Source organism: Canis lupus, chromosome 8 (genome assembly GCF_048164855.1).
Source record: "Canis lupus baileyi chromosome 8, mCanLup2.hap1, whole genome shotgun sequence".
In the NCBI taxonomy this organism is placed as follows: Eukaryota; Metazoa; Chordata; class Mammalia; order Carnivora; family Canidae; genus Canis; species Canis lupus.
Genome location: NC_132845.1, coordinates 8,587,572 through 8,607,212, shown reverse-complemented (window position 1 = coordinate 8,607,212; position 19,641 = coordinate 8,587,572). Strand labels below are relative to the sequence as shown.

Here is a 19,641-nt window from a genome sequence, read left to right as displayed (position 1 = left end):
GTCAGCGGCGGGGACCCCCTCCCGCGCCCGCACGTGTGCAGCGCTGCGCCACGCGTCGCGCTCCTGGAAAGCAGACGGCCGAGCGAGGTGCCCGGGGGTGACCGTGGTACGCGCTCCAGCTCCCGACCCCCCCCAGGACAAAACCGCCTCCGGAAAAAGATGCCCTGGAGGTGGAGGGAGGGGCAGGCGCAGCCCCCGCGGGGCGGCCGGGCAGGACGGCTCTGCAGGCGGGGCGGGCCGACGGCACCCACACCTGCGGGCCCCCAGGTCCGCGCGCGCTCGTCCCCGCGGGGCTCGGGGTGGGGGGCGCCGCCGCCGAAGTCGCCCAAACTCGGGGCGCGGGCCGGGAGCGCAGCGCCCCCGCCCCGCCCCAGCCGCGGACACACGGCGGACGCGGGGTCCGGGGGCCGCGTCTCGCCCCGCAGCCCGCGCCCTGCCCGCGGGGGCCCCGACCCCTCCGCGTCCGCCCCCCGCCCCCCGACCCCGCTCACCCGCCAGGACCCGGCGACCGGCGGGCGTCCTCGTGGCGCCCGGAGGGGCCGTGCGCGTCCTGCGCCCGCGTGTGGGCGGGGGTCCGGGGTGCTCGGGGTGCTGGGGTGCTCGGGGAGGTCCGGGAGCTCGGGGAGCTCGCGCCGCCGCCGCCCCGGCCGCTGGGAGCCCTCTGGCCGCCGCCGCCGCCGCCGCCGCCGCCGCCGCCTCCAGCAGCAAGTTTCCATAAAAGTCCTGGTGCGCAGCCCGCTCCCGCATTCCAGGCGGGCCCAGCGCCGGCTGCAGCTGTTCCAGCGCGCCGGGCCAGCTCCCAGCCCCCAGCCCCCAGCCCCCTCCGCCGTAGCGCCCGCGGGGGGGCCGCGCAGCCCGACTCGGGTCGCCGAGCCCGTCGCGGGGGGTCGGTGCCCGGCGGGGGGCGGGGGGCGGCGGACTGGGGCCCCCGGGCAGGCCCCCCCAGCCCCCGGCTCCCCAGGCAGCACCCCGAGCCCAGCCGTTCGGCGGGGCCGTGAGGGCGGAGACCCTAGGGCGGCGGCGCGGGCCGCTCGGGCTGTCGGGGCTCGGGGCTCGGGGCTCGTCTCTACCGCCAGGGGCCGGCGACTGAGGAGAGTGAGGGGGGGAGGGGGGTGCTACCTTCCTCTGGTGGGAGGCAAAGCCCACGGGGAGCACGGGGCCTGGTGGCGCCCCGACCTTTGCAGCCCCACCCCCGCCCGTCCCTTGAACCACCTGAACTGACACCTGAACTGCTCATGCAGAGGGGGCACCTGTCCGCGGAGGGGACCCCCGCTCCCTGCACAAAATAAGTAAGACGGAAGAAGAGACCTCTTGGAAACCGCACTAAGCGTCCACACGCGCTTCCCGCCCCGAGGCTGTGCCCCGAGGGGACCCGCGCACGTTCACCAGACGGGCCGGGGGCAACCCCCCCCCCCCTCCCCGCGCAGCTCTGGCGGCGCCTAGGCCGGGCCTGACTCCCGTCACGGTCACCCCCCCCCCCCCGTCACGGTCTCTCCACCCCTCCGTCACGGTCACTACCCCCCGTCACGGTCACTCCCCCCCCGTCACGGTCTCTCCCCCCCCGTCACGGTGTCTCCCTCCCCCGTCACGGTCTCTCCCCCCCCGTCACGGTCACTCTCCCCCCCGTCACGGTCTCTCCCCCCCGTCACGGTCTCTCCCCTCCCCGTCACGGTCTCTCCCCTCCCCGTCACGGTCTCTCCCCCCCCGTCACGGTCACCCCCCCCGTCACGGTCTCTCCCCCCCCGTCACGGTCACCCCCCCGTCACGGTCTCTCCCCCCGTAACGGTCTCCCCCCCCCGTCACGGTCTCCCCCCCCCGTCACGGTGTCTCCCCCGCCATCACGGTCTGTCACCCCCCCCCCCCGTCACGGTCTGTCCCCTCCCCGTCACGGTCACTCCCCCCCCCCCGTCACGGTCTCTTCCCCCCTGTCACGGTCTCTCTCCCCCCCCGTCACGGTCACTCCCCCCTCCGTCACGGTCACCGCCCCCCGTCACGGTCACTCCCCCCCCGTCACGGTCTCTCCCCCCCATCACGGTGTCTCCCTCCCCCGTCACGGTCTCTCCCTCCCCCGTCACGGTCACTCTCCCCCCCGTCACGGTCTCCCCCCCGTCACGGTCTGTCCCCCCCCCCCCGTCACGGTCTGTCCCCTCCCCGTCACGGTCACTCCCCCCCCCGTCACGGTCTCTTCCCCCCTGTCACGGTCTCTCCCTCCGTCACGGTCTCTCCCCCCCCGTCACGGTCTCTCCACCCCCCCGTCACGGTCTCCCCCCCGTCACGGTGTCTCCCCCACCGTCACGGTCTGTCACCCCCCCCCCGTCACGGTCTGTCACCCCCCCCCCCGTCACGGTCTGTCCCCCCCCCGTCACGGTCACTCCCCCCCCCCCGTCACGGTCTCTTCCCCCCTGTCACGGTCTCTCTCCCCCCCGTCACGGTCTGTCACCTCCCCGTCACGGTCTCTCCCCCCCCCCGTCACGGTCTCCCCCCCATCACGGTCTGTCCCCTCCCCGTCACGGTCACTCCCCCCCCCCCCGTCACGGTCTCTTCCCCCCTGTCACGGTCTCTCCCTCCGTCACGGTCTCTCCCCCACGTCACGGTCTCTCCCCCCCACGTCACGGTCTCCCACCCCCGTCACGGTCTCCCCCCCCCGTCACGGTCTCCCCCCCGTCACGGTCTACGGTCTCCCCCCCGTCACGGTCTCTCCCCCCCGTCACGGTCTCTCCCCCCCGTCACGGTCTCTCCCCCCCCGTCACGGTCTCTCCACCCCCCCGTCACGGTCTCCCACCCCCGTCACGGTCTCCCCCCCCCGTCACGGTGTCTCCCCCGCCGTCACGGTCTGTCACCCCCCCCCCCCGTCACGGTCTGTCACCCCCCCAGTCACGGTCTCTCCCCTCCCCGTCACGGTTTCTCCCCCCCGTCACGGTCTGTCCCCTCCCCGTCACGGTCACTCCCCCCCCCGTCACAGTCTCTCCACCCCCCCGTCACGGTGTCTCCCCCGCCGTCACGGTCTGTCACCCCCCCCCCCCGTCACGGTCTGTCACCCCCCCCCGGTCACGGTCTGTCACCCCCCCCCGTCACGGTCTCTCCCCTCCCCGTCACGGTCTCCCCCCCCGTCACGCTCTGTCCCCTCCCCGTCACGGTCACTCCCCCCCCCCGTCACGGTCTCTTCCCCCCTGTCACGGCCTCTCCCCCCCCGTCACGGTCTCCCCCCCCGTCACGGCCTCTCCCCCCCCGTCACGGTCTCTCCCACCCCCCGTCACGGTCTCTCCCCCCCTGTCACGGTCCCTCCCCCCCGTCACGGTCCCTCCCCGTCACGGTCACTCCCCCGTCACGGTCACCCCCCCCCCAGGCGCGGGCGGGCCAGGCACTGAGGATCCAGGGGACAGCAGGGGGCGACATGGGGGCTCCCGCGGAAGGTGGCAGGTGCGCTCGGTCCACGTCTGCCCAGAACACGAGTCGGGCCCACAGCTGCCAACCTGGGTGCGGGGGGAGGAGGCGTGGCCCGGGGACCTCGGGGCGGCGGCGGCGGCGGCGGCGCGGGGACTTGTGGGGACGCGTGGCCGCGGGGGCCGAGGGGGGCGGGAGCGGCGCGGCAGGACGGAGCCGGACCGGGCGGACCAGGCGGTGCGCGCGAGGCGGGCGCTCGGCGCTTTCTGGCTCTCTTGGCACATTTTACGACGTGGACCCGGTGGTTGTGGCGGGCGAGCGAGCGTGTGCGGCGCGGCGCGGCGCGGCGCACGTTCCGGCCACGGGCCTGGGCCGCGGGGCCGCCTGCAGGCGGGGACCGGCCGGGCGCCAGGTCGGGCCCGGAGGCCGCGGCGCCCGTGGAAGCCGCCCCCGCCCCGCCCCGCCCGCTCGGCCCCGCTGTCCCGCGTGACGGGATGGCGGCCGCGGGCCACGGAGTCCTAGTTCTGTGAGCCTGGCGGAGAGCCTCGAGGCCGCGACAGAAGCAGGTTGCGAACATCACCACCGAGGACGAGCGGGGAGACCGAGGTCTAAAATCGAGGACAGAATTCTAAACACCAGGGGCAGCCGGCACTGCCCTCCTTGCCTGTGCATCCTTCCCCCTCGGAAGGAAGAGAAGCCGGAAGTCCCAGACGACGGTTCCCGGCGTGGTTTGTGCAAGGGGGTCCCGGAGCGCCGAGCGGACCCGCATTCCGGCAGGGGCCTGAGCCCACAGCGGCGCTGCCCGAAGGAAAAGGTCTTTTTTTTTTTTTCTTTCTTTCTTTCTTTCTTTCTTTTCTTTCTCTTTCTTTCTTTCTTTCTCTTTCTTTCTTTCTTTCTCTTTCTTTCTTCCTTTCTTTCCTTTCTTTCTTTTTTTTTTTTTTTTTCTTTAAGGTTTTATTTATTTATTCATGAGAGACCCAGAGAGAGAGGCCGAGACGCAGGCAGAGGGAGGAGCAGGCCCCTGCGGGCCTCGACCCGGGGACCCCGGGGTCACGCCCTGGGCCCAAGGCAGGCCAACCGCGGAGCCCCGGGCGTCCCGAGAAAGGTCTGCCTTCACCTCAGGTGACGCGTGGCCCCCCTGCGGTGGTATCCAGCCGCCAAGGTGAGCCCAAGTGATCCCACCTTTTGACGTGCACACCCCGGTGTAAGGTCCCCCCACACTGCGTGAGACCGTCGCGGGACGACAGTGACGTGGCAGGCTGGCACCAGGGGGCGATGGCAGGTCACTCCCAGGCCTAGGCTGTAAAGGCGCTGTGGCTTCGGCCTCCGTACCTCTTGGGTCGCTCGCTTTGGGAGATGCTCGCAGTAGTTTTGAAGGCACTCGGGTGGCCCCGCGAGGCCCCAGGGCGAGGCCCGAACACCCGACGGACGGCAGCCGCGAGTAAGCAGGTCTTAGCAAACCCCCCCGGCTCTGCTCAAACCTTCAAGTGGCTGCCAACAGACCCTGAGCCACAGTCGCCGGCCACCGCCTTTCCTGGACTCCTGGGCCTCGGAAACTGTGGGGCTGCTTGTCGCTTCAAACTGCTGAACTTGGGGTCACTTGTTAGGCGGCGGCAGGTGACAAACACAGCTGCTGCTCCAACCTACTTTTTCAGATGAGCCATCTCCTAACCAGACTAAAGAGCTAGCCCTTCCTAAAGCCTGTGGGCCTATCCTCTTACAGGGTTGGTAAATCCAAAGAAAAAAGAAAAATCCAAAGAAAAATTTAAAATAGCAGAGTTCATAAAGCAAAACAGAGCAGCAGGGTTCTGGAAATCACCGATGTGCAGCGCTTGCCAACGCCAGAGTGCCCTGGGTGACCGAGGTCTGTGGCCTCCTGTGCCACCAGCGGCTGTTGGAGGCCCCTGGCCGCCTGCATACACCTGTGCCTTGTGAAAGGCTTTCGTGACGCAGAGGCAGCTGAAAGCAAAGGCCTGAGGCGTCGCTGATGTACCAGTTGCTTTGCTGTGGCTTTTAAGTCAAGAGTCAAGTGTCGTAGAGGAAGCGCCGCTGTCCTCCCTGTGCCTGGATTCAGTCCTTCCCTGCACAGCCGAGGGTCAAAGGTTCTCGCTCCTCAGCCGCCGGGGGGGGGGGGGGGGGGGGGGCGGCGGCGACCCCCCACCCCCAGCACCTCAGCGGAATGCGCAGGAGAGGGGCCTGCAGGCCCGAGCGGGAAGACCACCGCCCAAGTCCAGTCAAAGGAGGCCGGTGAGGCCCCGAACGAGGTAACGGATGCCAGCAAAGCCCCAGCGCCGCTGTAGCAGGAAGACGCGGAGGCGCTCCCAGGGACAGGCCGGAACCACAGCTAGGAATCCAGCCGTGGTGGAAGCTTGTATTTTTTTCCATTTACTTAAGTAATCCCTCGGCTCAAAGTTCTGACCCGGAGGTCAAGGGTCGCGTGCTCCCCGCCCAGGCCACAGGGATGGGGCGGGGAGGCCCAAGGGGGACGCTGTGGAGGGAGGAGGCCAAGGAGGGAGGAGGTTGAGGAGGCGGCTGAGGAGGGAGGAGGCCGTGGAGGAGGCCGAGGATGGGGCCCAGGAGGGAGGGGGCCGAGGAAGGGGCCCAGGGCCGGTCCCCTCGCTGCGCCGCGTGGCCGTGTGTCGTCCCGGGCGGCCCCGCGGCCCCCAGTAGCCGCTGTACCTGGGTTCCGGCCACGAGCGAGGTGCGTGCGGCACATGGGCCCGACCCGCAAAACGCTTTTCTGGTGACGCCCCGGGGGCCTGGCTTCGCTCAGGACCGACCCCCCTGCTGGCGCTCTGTTATGAGGGAGACCAGGCGCCCCCCTACCGCCCCCCCCCCCCCGCCCCCCAGCCTCGCAGCCCTGCCTGGCTCTGCGACGGCTCGCGGCGTCCGGGGCGCCGGGATCCTGCAGACACGTAGGCGCTGGATAAAACGGCCGGTACATCAGGGACATGTGCCATCACTTTTTTATTTGGCAGCAGTAGAACTACATCCATGTTACAGCTTCTTTAGCTAAAGAGCCAGGGCTACTTGGTTTCTGCTCCGCTAGAGCTTCCCCTTTACAGGAATTAGTAAGTACGATCCTGGCGTTTAGGAAACAGACACACTTCCTAGTATGAGCCCAATCAAGACAATCCACGGTTGTTCCCCAACAAACCAAAACAGTAACATCATGTAATCGTTAACAATGAAGGAACAATGAATGCCCTTATGTCCATGAATCACAGATTATACAAATTCTTAAGTCTCACAGAGAAATTTCTAAATGGAATTAATCTAAGCATAAAACAAAAGATTTGAACTCAGCCTAATTCTTTTAATCACTTTGAAATATATATTCAAATAATTTCCTCATACGTATTCACATTAAAATAAAAGCAAATTATGTCATGAACATAATTTAAAATTTCTGATTATGAAGGGTCACAGAGAAGTATATTAATGTTCCTTTGGCATTCCTATCTCATAGTTTAAATTCTTTCGTGATGCAAATAATCACTCTTTAGGTAATCATTTAAGTAGAAAACATGACATCTTTTTTTTTAATTGAAGTATAGTTGACAATGTTACATCAGTTTCAGGTGTGAAAAGGTTACATCTTAAGGCAAGAAAAAGTTAGAATATTTTTTATAAAGTCAGGTAATTTAACAATAGAATCAAGATAAATCGATGTAAATAAACAGTACTTTTTTATGAGAAAGTTTTTTTGGAGCTGACTAAAACAGTATGAAAAACTTGGCTTCTTTTAAAAAAAAATCTCTAAAAAAATCTCATTTTGATGTTTAATAAACACACTGTAAGTCTTAAATGAAAAAACTAGAGCTTTAGAACAAAACTAAAGAAACCAAAATGGAAAAAAAAAAAGTAAGTTACCAAACAAATCACCTGAACACAGATTTTTTTTTTTCTTCCAGAAAACAGGAGGAAAAAACCACTTTTTCAGGATGAATTCAAGGCCCTCTTGAATATTATAATGGACACAGGGTAATGGATGGTAGTGGGACTTGGTAGTGGCAATGGCAATTTTCTCATAGTCCTAGCATGATTAAGTGTCAAACAGGGTTTTTTTCCTAAAAGGTTCTAGACTAGTTTATTCATTTTTTATTACTTAAAACATTTCTTTAGTTGTTTAGCCCAATTTCAAGGCAACCTGAAATTGGTACATATGTCTTAAGTACTCTTCTGTGGTCAGAACCATTTTTAAGAGATGTTTCTTTTAAAAAGTTCAAGTTTCTTCCCTTACAATAGAGAGGTTTTTTCTGTACTTATTACCCTGAAGTTCTATTTGGTCACTCCTGTCTCTTTTGTCAAAGGCCACAAAGAAAGCATTTTGCTGAAGCAGCAGTTACATGACCAGAAACGAATCAAACTCAAACACTGAATTTGACAAACCAACCTCTTGAATATGGACTTTTTTTTTTTTTAAAGGTAAAATGTAAAAAAAACCCACTTTCTGGAAAGCCATTCATCTTATCTGATGAAATAAATTCCCCAGAGTTATGTAGTAGCAGCATTATTAAATAGTGCAATTCTTCAAAATAGATTTCAAACAATATCCTCCTCAAATAAAAATGTAATTAAGATTACTTATAGCTTTGTTTATAAAAGCACAGCTTAAAACATTTAGCCTAACCCAACAGGAAGATTAATATAAGCAATACCGGTCTTGCCTACATAATGATGGGAATGTGTGCATGCACACACACACGTGTGTGAATCATTCAAGGCTACTGGTACCTCAACAAGAAGCTAAAAATACAAGATATGAATTAAAAAATAAACACATAATGGAATTTTTTAAGCTTTGATAATTCTAATTTCATTCCTCCATCAATAATAAGAATTATGAACAGCTGATTGTTAAATTAAGAATCTATGTAAGAAACGTGAGGAGCTAAAAATATCAGAGCAACATTTCGTATTGCTTAATGCTATAACCTACACATTATGGGACATAGTACATGCAACAGCATAACGATTCTGAGACTCATATTTTTTTTCTGAGACTCATATTTTAACTAATACTACATAAATGTGGCACAAATGTAAATTTAAAACTTCAAAAGATTATGCTTTTCCTCCTCACTTTTCATTTTCTATTCATTAATCAGAAACTAGGCACTTTAATCTAAAACTTCATTTCTAAAAAATATATTTTAGGTTTTTCTGGGTAACTCCCTCCTAAAATAAATAAAGTCCACCTAGGAGCAAAATCAAGAATCCAATTCATTGATATGCTAAATGAGCCACTTTAAATACGTGGTATATGATTTACAAACAAAATTAACACAGCTCTGAATGTATCTAATACACTCTGAAGAACCAACCTACTCAAATGAACAACCCATTTGTTCATTTATTTATCATAAAGGACATGAAATCTATTTCCATGCCATTAAAAAATATTTTGTCCTATATTCAGGGGGGAAAAAAACCCTTTAAAACCTTATTAAGAGTCAAAGCATGAGTATTTTTAAAATATGGACATAATATGACAAATTCCCAGTGTGCTGTAAGTTCTACAGAAGGAAGGACAAATTACTTTACTATATCCAGATTAATTCCTTCAGATATGAGAAGACAGTTTCAAAACTGCACACAAAAAAATCTTAATTACCTCTCATAGTTAATAAATGTTATATTTTTAATAAATATTCAAGGGAAAACGCTCTAATCTATAAAAAGATGAAAAGAAATTTCTTCAGTTTCGTTATTCTAACTTACAGGACCAACAATAAGATATTCTGGAAACTGCAGTAAATCCAATATAAACTTTTAACTTGTAAACTTCTCAGTGTCAATTCACTTAAATGTTTTATGATGATACTTGACCATTACAATTTCTTTGATTCAAACATGAGCGGATGCACAAGCAATAATTTAAGTAGTATAGATTAAACACCACTACCACCTAAACTTGATTGAACAATAAATAACTTTACAATGAAAAATACATTTTCAGGCAAAGTTAAATTCGTTGACACTAGGAGTAAGATATTCTTACAGAAGGGGACCACAAAGGTCTTGGCTAAAGTGTCTATTTTCAAGGTGCAGAGCATAAAAACAGAGCATTCGAGAATGATACTGGACACCGCAGACAGCTGCGGGATGACAAATCAATGAACTCCCGAGTACTGGTTTCAATTCAAGCAATAGTTCTGTAAAATGCACAACATTTCATGACTTGAATTATTACCTAAAGACTAGAAAGCGCCACTTTGGGTACAGGACACAGGGATTCAATGACAGAACTTCTGCGTAGATACAGTACAATCACTCATTCTTGACCAGATTTGTTTTCCCTCCCTGAGTCCATATCCCCCAGTTCCTTGTGATACATGGTACAAAATCAATAGTTACCTTAAATATTTCATAGCACACTCAAACTATATGGTTTTAACGGTACTTATTGTACTTTGGCTTCCAAGAGGCCACTGGACATTACGTGAGCATGGCTACTTAGACAGCTGCTTGTGTGCCTCAGTGCATCAGCTCCAAGATAGGCCATGAGAAGTTCAGTGCGGCGAATAAGTAACTGCATGAGGTCTTCAGCCAAAGTCTCTATACTGGAATAGCGCACCTTCTCGAAGTCAAAAATGTCTTTGAGAAAGAAAAGAACTTGATTCTGGAAAATGAACAAAACAAATGGGCACTATCAGACCCAAATTATATCGATCTAAATAGTTACTAACATTGTGACAGGTATTGGAATAGTAGTCATTGGAAAAGTGACCTTGGATAAGTGATTAAACCTTTTCTAGGTCTTGTTTTCTTTTTCCTTAAAATATGGGATACTACTACTTATCCTTTTTACTATTCAGGGCTGATGTGATGATGAAAAAAAAAATCTATGGGAAATGTTTGTAAATCCCAAAGCACTGTATAAATGTACACAGCTATTATTATTTTTTTCTCAATGATTGATTTTGTGGTTGTTGCTTTAAAGATTTTATTTATTTATTCATCAGAGACACAGAGAGGCAGAGGGAGAAGTAGGCTCCTTATAGGAAGCCCAATGTGGGACTCCGTCTGGGACTCCGGAACCACGCCCTGAGCTGAAGGCAGACACTTACCTGCTGAGCCACCCAGGCGTCCCAACAATTGATGTTTTCAGTGGTATCTCTGAACACTGGTACTACCTTAAGACAGGAGGGTAAACTATTTCCAATTGTTGTAATTTTTAAGTTTTGTTTTCTAATTTGAGAGAGAGAGAAAGAGCACGAGGAGGGGAAGAAGCAGGTGGAGAGGGAGAGGCAGAGAATCTCAAGCAGACTCTGCACTTGATCCTATGACCCTGAGATCATGACCTGAGCCAAAACCAAGAGTCAGACATTTAACCGACTGAGCCACCCAGGTGCCCCTGTAACTTTTAAGTTTTAAGGGTATACTTTTCCATACCCCCAAAATTTAAGATACATGAAAAATAAAAATTTCAGGTCTCAAATCAGTGGAAGATCATGATGGATATTTCATTTCAGTAAATTAATGCTTGTACTGAAATTCATGTTTTTATTGAAGTACAGTTGAAATACAGTGTGGGGCAGCCCCGGTGGTGCAGTGGTTTAGCGTTGCCGGCAGCCTGGGGTGTGATCCTGGAGATCCGGGATCGAGTCCCACGTCAGGCTTCCTGCATGGAGCCTACTTCTCCCTCTGCCTGTGTCTCTGCCTCTCTCTCGCTCTCTCTGAATAAATAAATAAATCTTAAAAAAAATAAAGAAATACAGTGTGGTATTAGTTTCAGGTGTACAACACAATGATTCAACAAGTCTATACGTGACTCAGTGCTCACCACACTAAGTGTAGTTACCACCCCTCACCACACAACACTATTACAATATTATTGACTATATTCCCTATGTTGTACTTTCCATCCTCGTGACTTATAACTGGAAGTCTGTATCTTTTAGTCCTCTTCACCTACTTCGCCCATCCTTCCAATCCCCTCTCCTCTGGCAACCACCAGTTTGTTCTCTGTATTTATGATTCTATTTGGTTTCTTTGTTTGTTCACTTGCTTTGTTTTCTGGTTTCCACATGTAAGTGAAATCATATGGCATTTGCCAGTCTCTGTCTGACTTATTTCACTTAGCATAATACCCTCTAGGTCCATCCATGCTGTTGAAAATGGCAAAATCTTGGGACGCCTGGGTGGCTCAGCGGTTGAGCATCTGCCTTTGGCCCAGGGAGTGATCCTGGGGTCCTGGGATCGAGTCCCGCATCAGGCTTCCTGCAGGGAGCCTGCTTCTCCCTCTGCCTATGTCTCTGTCTCTCTCGCTGTGTCTCTCATGGATAAATAAATAAAATCTTAAAAAAAAAAAAAAAAGGAAAAGAAAATGGCAAAATCTCGTTCTTTATTCCTGAAACTCATTTTAAGCAAGTTGTATACTATTAAGTCACAGGCTGTTATGCCATGATGGAAAAAAAAAAGTAACTCCAAACAACAAAAACCAGAAATATTTCATTTCTCTCCCATGGAAATCAAATGTTTTTTTTTTTTTTTTTTTTTTGGAAATCAAATGTTAAGAAGTACTAAGAAGGCACACTTCATAGAACCACTGAACTCGGTATCTGGATGAGTCTTCAGCTATCAATCTGTCAAGCCTCCTCATTTTATAGATGAAGGAAAGAGGACAGAGCATGATTTGCCGAGAGTCAGGCTGCTCACTGATGACAAACCTAATTCCCAGTACAAATTGTTCCCACTAAGCATACACCTTACATTCTGGGAGGTTTTTTTTTTTTTTTTTTTTTTAAGCCATAAATCGATCAGTTTCCAATGACAGTAAAATAAATATTTACTAGATATTCACAAAATGCTACATTTACAGCACATAAACATAATAATTTAATTTTTTAAATGAGCAGTAGAGTGAAACAACCAAACTGAAACATCAAAAACTTTCAGATTCATACTCGATTGTTTACTTTTATTTGCTCCTTGAAACACAGCCTAAACTCAAGATATGAAATAGTGAGACTTTTCTTGGTACTGTGCCAGGCAGAAAATTCTGCAAGGAGCTGTAATTTCTGTCTTAGCAAACTGCTGACATTGGGATACAACCTTAAACTCCCATGTTCTCTCTCACAACTGGAATTTTATCATTTTTGTTACCTTTAACCAGAACTTCCTTCTAAGTTGCCCACACGTGCAATAAAGACATATTATTTGTTTTATACATTTCAAAAGGGTCCAGAGGTGGAGAACCGTCTGCAGCAACTTGACTGTAACACAGTAATGCTACACAAAAGAGCACATCCATCAGAGAAGGAATGGATAAGGTGAATGGACTTGCTGAAGCTACTCCAGGATAAAGCACCCAATCTATATGATAATGTTCCGCTAGTATTTAAACACTGAATTTAGGTGACTTTTAAAACTTTACCTTTCATTCACGTTCTTTTTTATACAAAAGCAAAATCAAAACAGCTAAAACCTCATCTACTTTTCAATTCAGAAGAAAAAAGATGATTCAATGACTGAACATACCTTAAAGAAGCAACATAAGTCATAGAGAGAATTTCTAGGACCCAAAAAGCCCCAGGCAAGGACAGGGCTGATTTGCTCACAAATGGCATAAAAATGGGCAAAAAATCCATCTGGGATCTGTTGGGAAATGAAGGAGAATCAAGTTATTTTTACCTTCTTGAATTAGCTATCTCTAGTAAATTTAAATTGCTATCCATCATCTGATCAGCTCTTTTTGAGGACACACTAGGGGTTAACGATGAGCAAGCCTACTAAAGACGTGAATAAGCTTACAAGTCACTTTTAGAGTCACAGAATGTTTTACGTAATTTTCATATCCTAGCCAACAGTTTCAAAATGTGCTGAGGAACATTATTTCTTGAAGGCATTTTCACCTCATAAAAATACTTCATGAAAAAGTAATCATATTAGTGTTACAACCAAGCAATAACAAGAATGCTGTGGTGTTCCTGAGCAGTATGATTTTTAGGATGAATGAGATTACCATGGTTTCAGCTACTAAACAGTTCTATTCAATCACTTAATTAAAATATCTGAAGAAGACCTAAATTATTTTTAAATGCCTAAACATAAAAATATGCTTATTAGAATCATTTTAGTTGAGGAACCACGTATTACTGAAATACTTAATTGTATAATTACTACCTCTTCTTGTGCAATAGCAATCCATACAGTTATAATTCAGGAACCTCTCTAAGTTTATTAATAACTTTCCCTTGTTAAATAACATCCTGTGGGATTTGTCATACTGCATCAATTGGGGATAACTATGCCTTAAGATTCTGTCTCCTGGAGGGGTTATTTTCTATTTTATAGACTCCAAAATATCTTCTACTAAACCTCAATTAAAAAAATATATAATCTAGCAGCAATTACCATTTAATGAGTACTCATTATATTCCAGATAATGTGCTAGGTTCTATTTAATCTAATAAAATGTTCCTGAAAAAGTAGGTCATGTTAACATCATTTTAATAATGTAGAAAATGATTAAATGTCAGAGGATTTAAGTTAACCTGTCCTAAGTCGCACACAGCTAACCAGTGAAGACCAAAAATTTATGAAGGATCCACTGAAGTTATTACTTAGTCTGAGAGGTTCTGCATATATTAAAATTCTAAATCCCATAGACTCTAACTGTAGTCAAAGTTCAGACAGGTAAGGACATTAGCACGAGCTGATTCAAGAGACACGCTTCCCCAACTAATAACATAAGCCGAATTCAACCACAGGGAAGACATATTTAAATACAAAGGAAAGAGTATGGCATTCCAGGCATAGAAAATAGTTCCGCAAGAGGTGAGATATAAAGGTATTTGTGGATATGGACAGAAGACTAGCTTAAGGCACAAGATTTATGCTAAAAAGATATAAAGTTATATATGTTATTATTATCATGATTATTATGGAAACTACCACTTATTAAGCTCATTTTTATATTTACTTTTCATTTTATGTAAATGAAGCTGGTTGATAATCTCATTTCATCCTTACACCGACCCTATGAGATAGGCACCAATTCCATTCTGCAAATAGGAGAACTGGAGGTCCACTGATAGCCAGGAACTTGCCTAAGGTCATAATAGCTAGTGTGAGAATCAAGCCCAAATCTACAAAAGTCTGCTCCCTAGCCCCAAAACAGTGGTTCCCAAATGTTAGAATTTATAATCATTTGGAAAGCTTATTTAAAACACAGGGTCTCTGGAATCATTTTAAACGAGAATTATTCACATGCATGGTCCCCAGAATTACTTAAAAAATGCTATCAGAGCCATTTCTAATAACCCTAAACCTTCTCTCACATACTAGAAATACCATGCATGCCTCAGTATTTGCTCTACTGAACTGTATAGAATGTTAAGGAAGAGGAAGAAGGAAGTCAAAACAAGGGAAGCCACCCATCCAGCTTGAGGGACAGTCCCTATGAACTGCCATCCCCATTGGAGAAACAACTCGGCTGTTTATTGGACAGGAGCCTCAAATGACCCAAAAAAGAAGTCCAAGGCATAATGAAGTTTACCTTCATCTGTTGCCTTTTCTGTTTCAGCACTGACCAACAACTTGAAGCCACGGCCTAGATAAATGCAGAGGAGAAAAAGCAAGACTTACATTTATGACTATATAAACTTTGCATTAGGAGTGGTTTTTATTAGAAATTCATAGATTATGGGTTTAAGATGTTCAAAACATTAACCAGGTTCCTTCTATTGTTTGTGAGTAATAATGAAAAGGTATTTTGTTTTTATAAATTTTAAACTTAAATACAAAGCCACTGAAGGAAAAAGGCTAAGCTCTGGTACCAAGAAACTTGATTAGCTCTAATTTAACTCTCAGAGTTCTTCAATTCTATTACAATGGGAAAAGAGTGAAAATATGTGGACACAGATAAAAGTATACAACAGTTGTTTTATGTGTAATAATGACGAAGTAATACTTTTTTTCAAGAGTAGTATACTGCTGGAAATAGGTGTGGGTAGAGCTAACAGTTTTATTCCAATAAGGAACTAAGAAATACAACCTTAATGATAGGGAGTAAAACACCCAAGTAAATCTTACAGAAATCTGGCATGGCTCAACTTTGATCAAGGTCACGTCACCAAATCAGTAACAAAAACGGGAGAACATGCATGTACCTTTTATAGTTAAACAAAGTTTGAGGGAAAAAATAGATTTACTAAAGATGCTTTAAAATTTAGTATCAGGAATTTCCAAAATAATTGTGAAATAGGCAGCTGCAACTTTTTAAAAAGGCATTCTAATTGCAGCATGAATATGCATTCCACCTACTTCCTTCCAGGTACACACTTTAAGCACAACAAAACAATGTCAAATAGAGATCTGAATACAAAAAACAAGAGAAACTGAAAACATTCAAAGTATAGAGTACAGTTTAAAGCTGTTTTATTTTTGCATATGCTTATTTCTTTTATGCCTCTAGCTTCTTAATTTTTAAAAAATTTATTTTTAAGTACTCTCTATACTCAACATGGGGCTTGAGGGGCGCCTGGGTGGCTCAGCAGTTGAACATCTGCCTTTGGCTTAGGGTGTGACCCTGTGGTGGGGGAGGGGATTGGGAGGGATGGGACCAAGTCCCACATGGGGCTCCCCACGGGGAGCCTGCTTCTCCCTCTGCCTTTGTCTCTGCCTTTCTTTGCCTCTCATGAATAAAGAAATAAAGAAATCTTTAAAAAAACAAAAATGAAAACATGGGGTTTGAACTCACAACCTTGATATCAAGAATCACATTCTCTACCAACTGAGCCAGTAAGGGTGCCCTCCTTCCTCATCTAATTTTTCGTAGTATTTGAGAATATGAATCTCCATATTTTCCTTTAAAAAATACATATTGTCTTTTCACAACTGCTAGATTTCAGGTTAGTCACAGAGCCAGTTCAGTTGCGATTTTTGGTTAGGCCTAAAGTAGTCTGAAGCCCGAGTTTAAGATGGGAAGAAACACTTGGTCCTTCAGGTCAGTGCAGGGACAGATAGACGGAGCCAAAGGGGAGTTTCATCTGAAGAAGTTGTGGATCATACATATCTGATCCCAATATCAAAAATTGAGTCCAGTTTCCACACTAGTCATTTTATAGGCAGATATACAAGTAAATCTTATTGATCTTCCCAGCTCTGACCATTTCTCATCAAATCAATATGGTTGAGAAAAAGGTAAACCACCACTTACAGTTTCTTTGAAGGAGGAGTTTAGCCAGCGATTATTTACTACATTCTGTATGGATGTCGGTGGGTTTTCTAAATCTTCAAAGGAATCCATTAATATAAAATCCAGAACAACATCATAAAAATTTAGATTTTTCACCTGCATTAAATTATGAGTTAAAACACAAATTATTATTACACAGAGCTGAAATAAAGTCTGAGCCAGGGCTTCATACTCTATAATAGCAGGGTGTTATAGTTGAATCAGATTGTATCTCTGATGAAAAAAGAGGAAGAAACAAATATGAAAGCAACTCACCACCAGAAACTATAATTCACCTAACAGCTGTTCCTTCCTAGATCCCATCAGATGAAATTAATTTCTCCTTTACTGCATTCTAGGAGGCCTTTACTCATGCTTTTATTGTGGTATCTGCACTGCTCAATCTGCTGTTACTTAGTCCCTAGGATATGTGCCTATCTTCCCCACTGCACGGGGAGCCTCTTGCTCCTCCATTCATTCATGCATAGTGTTGTACTACATGCTGTACCAGGTGCTCAGACTTCGACAGCAACCGAATGAGATGCTTAGAATTTAGTGGGAAAAACAGCAACAAAGAATCCCACAAATACACAATTATAAACTGTGATAAACCCAGTAGAGGAAACAATACATGGTACTATGAGAACTTCTGATGGAGATTCTCATCTAGACTAGATGTCAGGGAGGGCCTTCTTTAGGGAGGGGGCATCCCAGGTACAGGAGGTACCTGTCAAAGTGTTTCAGGTAAGAAGAAAGATGTGATGTGAGCCATGTGTGTCACATCTGATGTGAGCCATGGTTCTCTTGAGCAGAGGGCACAGGGGCAAAGCAGCTGGAGACAGGACAAAGGGCTAGCTCCATGTCCATGATTTTGGATTTTATCCAGTGTTTTGGAGGAGCAGTGGTAGAGGGTAGATGGATGATCAGATTTGCATTTTTTAAAGGCTGTTTGGGACCCAGCATAGAAATTGGGATGCAGACGAGAAAGGGTGACTGCAAGGAGGCAAGGAGCCAGAGGGAATCTCAGAATGCAAAGACTCCAAGGTAGTCCAGGGAGAAGGAATAGTTACTCAGGCACAATGGCATTGGCAGGATTAGAGAGAAGTTGAAGAAACAAAAAAAAAAACCTGACAAAACTTAGATGTAAATATGATATAGTAGGCAAGAACCAGGAGGGGTAAAGGCTGAGTCCTGCACAACTGAATGGATGCCAATCCCTTCAGCAAGTGAGCAAACGCCAGAAAAAGAAAGATCATTTCTCTCTGTTTTCTCTGCCTCAAAGCTATTCAGCCCCTTGCAAACTTACTCTTTAAGCTTCTGTTACAACAAAGTGTTCCAGGCTCAACTACTGCCCCAAAGCACAAAGACTGTGGTTGCTGTTGTTTATGATTGCCATAACCACTGCAACATAATTGGTTTTACTGTCATTCAACAAGGACAAGATATCATATGAACATAAGGAAGAGGAATGAATATTACAAAAAATTGAAACTTACTCCTCTAGCAGCAAGTTCCATTTCAGTACTATCCCAGTGATCAGTCTGCTCTAAAAAATAGATCATTTCATCAAAAACATCTTCAAACTTCTTTGGGTTCTGCAGAAAAAAATACACTTTAATCCTAAACTCAACTTTATAACAAGGCTCAAACCTACAAAATAAATGAGTTAAGTCTTCAAGAATGTGTATTAGATCTTTATTCTGTTAAGTAATTGAATTAAAATATATTTTCAAGGTATGTCATATTCACTTGGTTTAATATTTTGTTGTCCCAACATTTGGCAGAACCCCAAAACGTGGTTACAGAAGATGCTACGTGATGCTTTTCATGCAGTTCTATTCCTCTTGGAGGAATTCTAGTTGAAATCACTGGGTTTAATCTATCACAAGAAGGTCAAGAAAGCAATGTAAGACTTAACTGGGAATTGCAAGTAGTTAAGATCACCTTACATTTATTTTGCACTTAAAATTTTTTTCTTTCCCACTTACTCATTTAATTAATTAAGAACCCTCTGACGCAGTATACCATAAATATAATTTTATTATTCAAATGAGGTAATTGCAGTGCAAAAGGATCAGAAAACCAGGTGTTTAAATGGATCAAGGAAGGCCCGTTTTACTTGATTTTTTTTCTCAACATCTGGACACACTGTACATAAAGGGAAGTGGTTCCTTAGAGTCTTAATGATGTTGTGATTGTTCTGCCTCATGCAGTCCCATGAATAAGAGTAACTTGTATTACTCTGCAGATTTCTGAGATCTACACTATTTCCTGGAAGCTCAGTGAACATGATTTGAGGGAGGTAAATGAAGAGGTCTTAGAAATAAAATAGTGGTGGTTGTAGTATCATGTATCATGATCCTCAAAATGACATTCACAACTTCACAGCGAACTGGGAATAATGTATGAGTAACAACTTGATCAAAATAGTGTAGACTTCATACATAGAAACAAATCCACCCAAGTAAAAATCAGGGCTCTTTATATAATTTATTTTTAATATGTGAACCTTTCCAACTATCTACAAAAACTTTTTCTTCTAGTAAAAATTCAATGTACTGGAATCTTCAGTTCAACAGAAACAACAACAGTAAAACACTTGTCAACAAAACAAGTTTACCTTTCGTGCTTTCACAATTAATGCTGATAAAATTTTCCTTCCACTCTCAGCAAGGAATATCCTGTTGGCTGTTTCCGAAAGTATTACCTGAAAAAATATCCAACCCCAAAGAAGAAGGAAACCTATAATTAATATGAATGGACATCTGACTCTATAGCACATCTACACATAAACAACCCTAATACAGTCAATGCATCATATGTGGCACTATTTCTGCAAGTAGACCACACAGAAAGTTGTAATTTACTAACGTAAAAAGAGCTCTTGAAACCTATAATCAAGAAAGGTTAAAGGGAAATAAATATGAATTTAAACTGTGTTCAATTTAATATTAGAAAATCCAAAATAAATGTTATATAGTCTCCAAAATATAGAAAAATAAAGATAATTTGTTATGTGATCTTATTTCATTTTAGGAAATCAATGATTTTACAACTGATTCAAATACAAA

General features: G+C 47.1%; 2 protein-coding genes across 13 annotated transcripts in view; both read right to left on the bottom strand.

The window, feature by feature from the left end:
* Positions 1–672, bottom strand: part of NEXN (nexilin F-actin binding protein) — a 50,533-nt gene extending 49,861 nt beyond the window's left edge. For 4 of the 10 annotated variants that reach the window (XM_072834166.1, XM_072834167.1, XM_072834169.1 and 1 more), the window contains exon 1: positions 492–665. The gene's annotated coding sequence lies outside the window, so the exon portion shown is untranslated. Of the gene's footprint in view, positions 1–491 lie in introns of all 10 variants that reach the window. The other 6 variants (XM_072834170.1, XM_072834168.1, XM_072834172.1 and 3 more) reach the window with 3 other exon arrangements.
* Positions 673–6,334: 5,662 nt separating this feature from the next.
* MIGA1 (mitoguardin 1) overlaps positions 6,335–19,641 on the bottom strand; it is an 87,097-nt gene continuing 73,790 nt past the window's right edge. For all 3 annotated transcript variants that reach the window (XM_072834135.1, XM_072834133.1, XM_072834134.1), the window contains 6 exons: positions 19,191–19,277; positions 18,067–18,165; positions 16,553–16,687; positions 14,891–14,944; positions 12,871–12,987; positions 6,335–10,009 (listed from right to left, as the gene is read on the bottom strand). In XM_072834135.1, coding sequence (XP_072690236.1) covers positions 9,791–10,009; positions 12,871–12,987; positions 14,891–14,944; positions 16,553–16,687; positions 18,067–18,165; positions 19,191–19,277 — 711 coding nt within the window. In that variant the 3' untranslated portion in view covers positions 6,335–9,790. The remainder of the gene's footprint in view (positions 10,010–12,870; positions 12,988–14,890; positions 14,945–16,552; positions 16,688–18,066; positions 18,166–19,190; positions 19,278–19,641) is intronic.